The 3,752-nt window shown below is 42.9% G+C and overlaps 1 protein-coding gene across 1 annotated transcript in view; it reads right to left on the bottom strand.

The window, feature by feature from the left end:
* LOC103156646 (olfactory receptor 181-like) overlaps nt 1-678 on the bottom strand; it is a gene marked incomplete at its 3' end in the record, with an annotated part of 1,132 nt that extends 454 nt beyond the window's left edge. Inside the window, exon 1 of the mRNA XM_016664498.1 lies at nt 42-678. Coding sequence (XP_016519984.1) covers nt 42-479 — 438 coding nt within the window. The remainder of the gene's footprint in view (nt 1-41) is intronic.
* Nucleotides 679-3,752: the final 3,074 nt, after the last annotated feature.

Here is a 3,752-nt window from a genome sequence, read left to right as displayed (position 1 = left end):
AGAACCGAAACAAACAAAAAGGGAACACCCCAGGCGCGCACCGACAGCTTCACCAACATCCTGCTGGTCATTATCGCAGAGTAACGCAGAGGGTTGCAGATGGCAACATATCTGTCAAAGGCCATGATCATCAACACCGTGTGGCAAGTGCTGTTCACCAAATGAGTCAGAAACGCCTGAACCATACACTCATAGTAACTGATGAGGCGCTCAGACGGAGGCCTCAAAATATCCACCAGCAGGCGAGGAAAGACTTCTGTAGCTGCAATGATATCACTGACTGTCAGCTTGCAAAACAGAATGTACATGGGCTGGTGAAGGTTCTTCTCAGTAATAACTAGAATCAAAAATCCCAAGTTAAGAGACATAGTAAAAATGTAGAAAGCTAGGAACAAGAAAAAGGCGGTGTAAACAACATCCTTTGTGAAATCTATGGCCTCCAGCTGGAGCATAAAACTATTGTAGGTGAAGTTTTCCATCAGTCTGAAAACCGATAGCTGTAACCAGTTATAGTAAGTCACAATACAGCAACAAAAGTCTTAAATAGAATCAATACAAATAAACAGTAACAAGCAGTGTATGGAGGGGAGCGTCGTATCTGTGGGAAAATTTTTACCATCTGTCAGCAGCAATGCTCCTATTGGTAGATATAGTTTATCTTTGGATGGGTGTGCTTATGTTTGCATACTGACTGATGTAATGTTAAGAAACCCATGTCGTGACTACAACTGTCTCTCAACGGGGTTCATCTTTGGAACGGTTTCTTCTTCACACTTTAATTTGTACATTAGGTAATACTTTATTACCTAATGTAAGGTTGGGTGGTGGAAAGGTGAGGAAAAGACGCTGAGACCCAAGATGTGGGTGAAATAATGGTTTTAATAAAGACAACTCGACAGTCCAGAACTGGTAGCACGGCAGAGTTTGCAATAGCTAGCTAATACCGGTAGCAATAGAGAAACGGACCAACATGTGAGCTAACAATCCAGGACTAGGCAGTTCCACTGGAAAGTGTGGCAGGACAAACAGGCGTGGCAGCAAATCACAAACTTAGACAAGGATCCGACAAGGAACACAGACAACAGGTGAGACTAAATACACTGGGAGGGTAATCACAGGAACGAGACACAGCTGGAATCAATCAACGGGGGAGGACAGGACAGAAACAGGACTAAACACAGAAAATCTCAAAAATAAACACACAGAAACACGGAACATGAGAGTACCCCCTCCTCAAGGGGTGGCTACCAGACGCACTACAGAAAAATCCAAAAACAGTCCCAAACAAAAAACAACACAACAGGGTGGGCGGAGGGGCGACGGCAGGAGGGCCAGAGTCCAGAAACAAAACTAAATCTACACAGGAATTGAAACACAGAAAAACAGTCCGGGGGCCGCCCACGGCACAGGAGGTGGAGCTCCCATGGGAGGTCCGGTGAGCGGCGTCGCAGGAGGTGGAGCTTGAGCCACGGTGGGCGCGGCGTCGCAGCAGCCGGGGCTCGGACGGAGCAGGCTCTGGAGGACCGGGCGGAGCGCCGGCTGCTGCTGCGGGCTCGGACGGAGCAGGCTCTGCGGGCTCAGACGGCGGCTGGGACCTCAGAGGAACAGGAGTGGTAACAGGTGGATGTGTGACGGGCGCGGGAAACCATGAAGAGGCTGACGGAGCGAGGTTGGAGGTAGGTCGTTCCTGCAGGTAGATCTGGTATAGTCCCAGAACTAGGTCAAAGAGGGTCGGGTGGCCTCTGTACTGCTGGAGGAGGCGGAGGTAGTCTGCTTCCGTATACTCACTCCAGGTCTCAGGCCCCATGATGAAAATTGCGTTCCTCACCGTTTAGTGGTCGGATCCTTCTGTCAGGTTGGGTGGTGGTAAGGTGAGGAGAAGACGCTGAGACCCAAGATGTGGGTGAAATAATGGTTTTAATAAAGACGACTCGACAGTCCAGAACTGGCAGCATGGCAGAGTTAGCAACAGCTAATACCGGTAGCAACAGAGAAACGGACTAACATGCGAGCTAACACAATCCAGGACTAGGCAGTTCCACTGGAGAGTGTGGCAGGAGCAACAGGCGTGGCAGCAAATCACAAACTTAGACAAGGATCCGACAAGGAACACAGACAACAGGTGAGACTAAATACACTGGGAGGGTAATCACAGGAACGAGACACAGCTGGAATCAATCAACAGGGGAGGACAGGACAGAAACAGGACTAAACACAGAAAATCTCAAAAATAAACACACAGAAACACGGAACATGACACCTAATGTAATGTACCTAATGTCAGTCTTATGCATGTCAGTCATGCAAAGGACTGACATAATACCTGTCATAAACTTGAATAAGTCTTCATAAATATTTATGACTTGTCATAAAGTGTCATTTGATAAATAATGACATTTTGAAAGCAAAGTTGGCATTATTTAAAATGTTTTATTATGACAACTTGACATTAACCAAGAATCACCATCTACAATAATTGTCATAATAGTTCATTATCAAAATTTAAATGTTATGTATCCTTGTGTATTATAACTATGTCATTTGTTGTTAGTCTTAACTTTGACAGTTATGAGATCATTATAATTGTGATTAATATTTTTCCTTTAACATTGGACTAGTTACAGATGTCATTAAGTGGTATTACACTGTCAAAAACTTTAACACAGTCATTAATATTTCCCCCTACCTGAAATAAAGTGGAACAAGTAACAACAGTTATAAAGATGGTAGACTGGGAGACAAATGACTAGTTAACATGACTGGTTGTTTTAAAGTATAATATAATGATTTCTTAATACAAGAAGCAAAATGACTAGAGCTGAACAAAATTATTCTGATCAAATATTTGTTTGGCAGAAGTTCATACAGCCTGTTCTTATTCATATTGCATCATTTAATGTATACTTTCAGGCACATGAGTGTATCTCTTCACTTAATGAGTATTCGAAATTATTTCCAATCAAATACTCTGGCTTGTGGATGTTTGCAAGAAGTTTATTAATAAACACCAGTTTTACATTTGACAACAACAGTTGTCTAAAATGTAACTTAACAACTCGGTGGATGTTGATTCCTGCTCCCCCTTCCCCTCTTACTTGTCCTCTCACATCCCCCTTCACCTGGAGAAAATAGTAATACAAGAATTACCAATGGTAGCTCATCTTCATTAGCACCCTTTGTCCCCCCATATGGTTAAAGTCAGCAAAGCACAGAACACAAGCACCATGTCACATCAGCCAAGACGCTAAATAAGGATAACTTTGACTAACATAGTAGCTTTTAATTTGCCCGATTAAAATTGGAGGGAAAATGTCTTTTATTTTTATCCTTTAAAATACGTCTAAAATTAAAGGCTAACCTTACAGTTATGGAGTTTAATATCTTTGGCTAACATTAACTTACAGCAAGGTAGGATTGGCTTGAATTGCTCATAGCTAACATTACAAAGAAAGAGAACACAGTCAATGTTATTTTCTCAAAGAAAATGTAAAGTTAATAAGACACATACCTCATATGTATTAGGTGGCAAACTTCAACTTCTTTTTAAACAGGAGATCTGGCCGTTATAACTTATGTTAGGGAGGACCATAGACATAATATAAGGATAAACGCCTCATGGACCGCTCTCGCCTATTGCCGCTGACGAGATTTGGGGCGGCCATCTTGGAACGGTACTCCACTCAGCGTTAGGTGTTTAACAGGCACCATAACGTATCAGCGCATTTAATCGATCATAACGCACTTTTTTGTTA

The sequence above is a fragment of the Poecilia formosa genome, unplaced genomic scaffold (genome assembly GCF_000485575.1).
Source record: "Poecilia formosa unplaced genomic scaffold, Poecilia_formosa-5.1.2 Scaffold490, whole genome shotgun sequence".
Classification (NCBI taxonomy): domain Eukaryota; kingdom Metazoa; phylum Chordata; class Actinopteri; order Cyprinodontiformes; family Poeciliidae; genus Poecilia; species Poecilia formosa.
The sequence above is the reverse complement of the archived record's forward strand: the minus strand, read 5'-3'. Positions and strand labels throughout refer to the sequence as shown.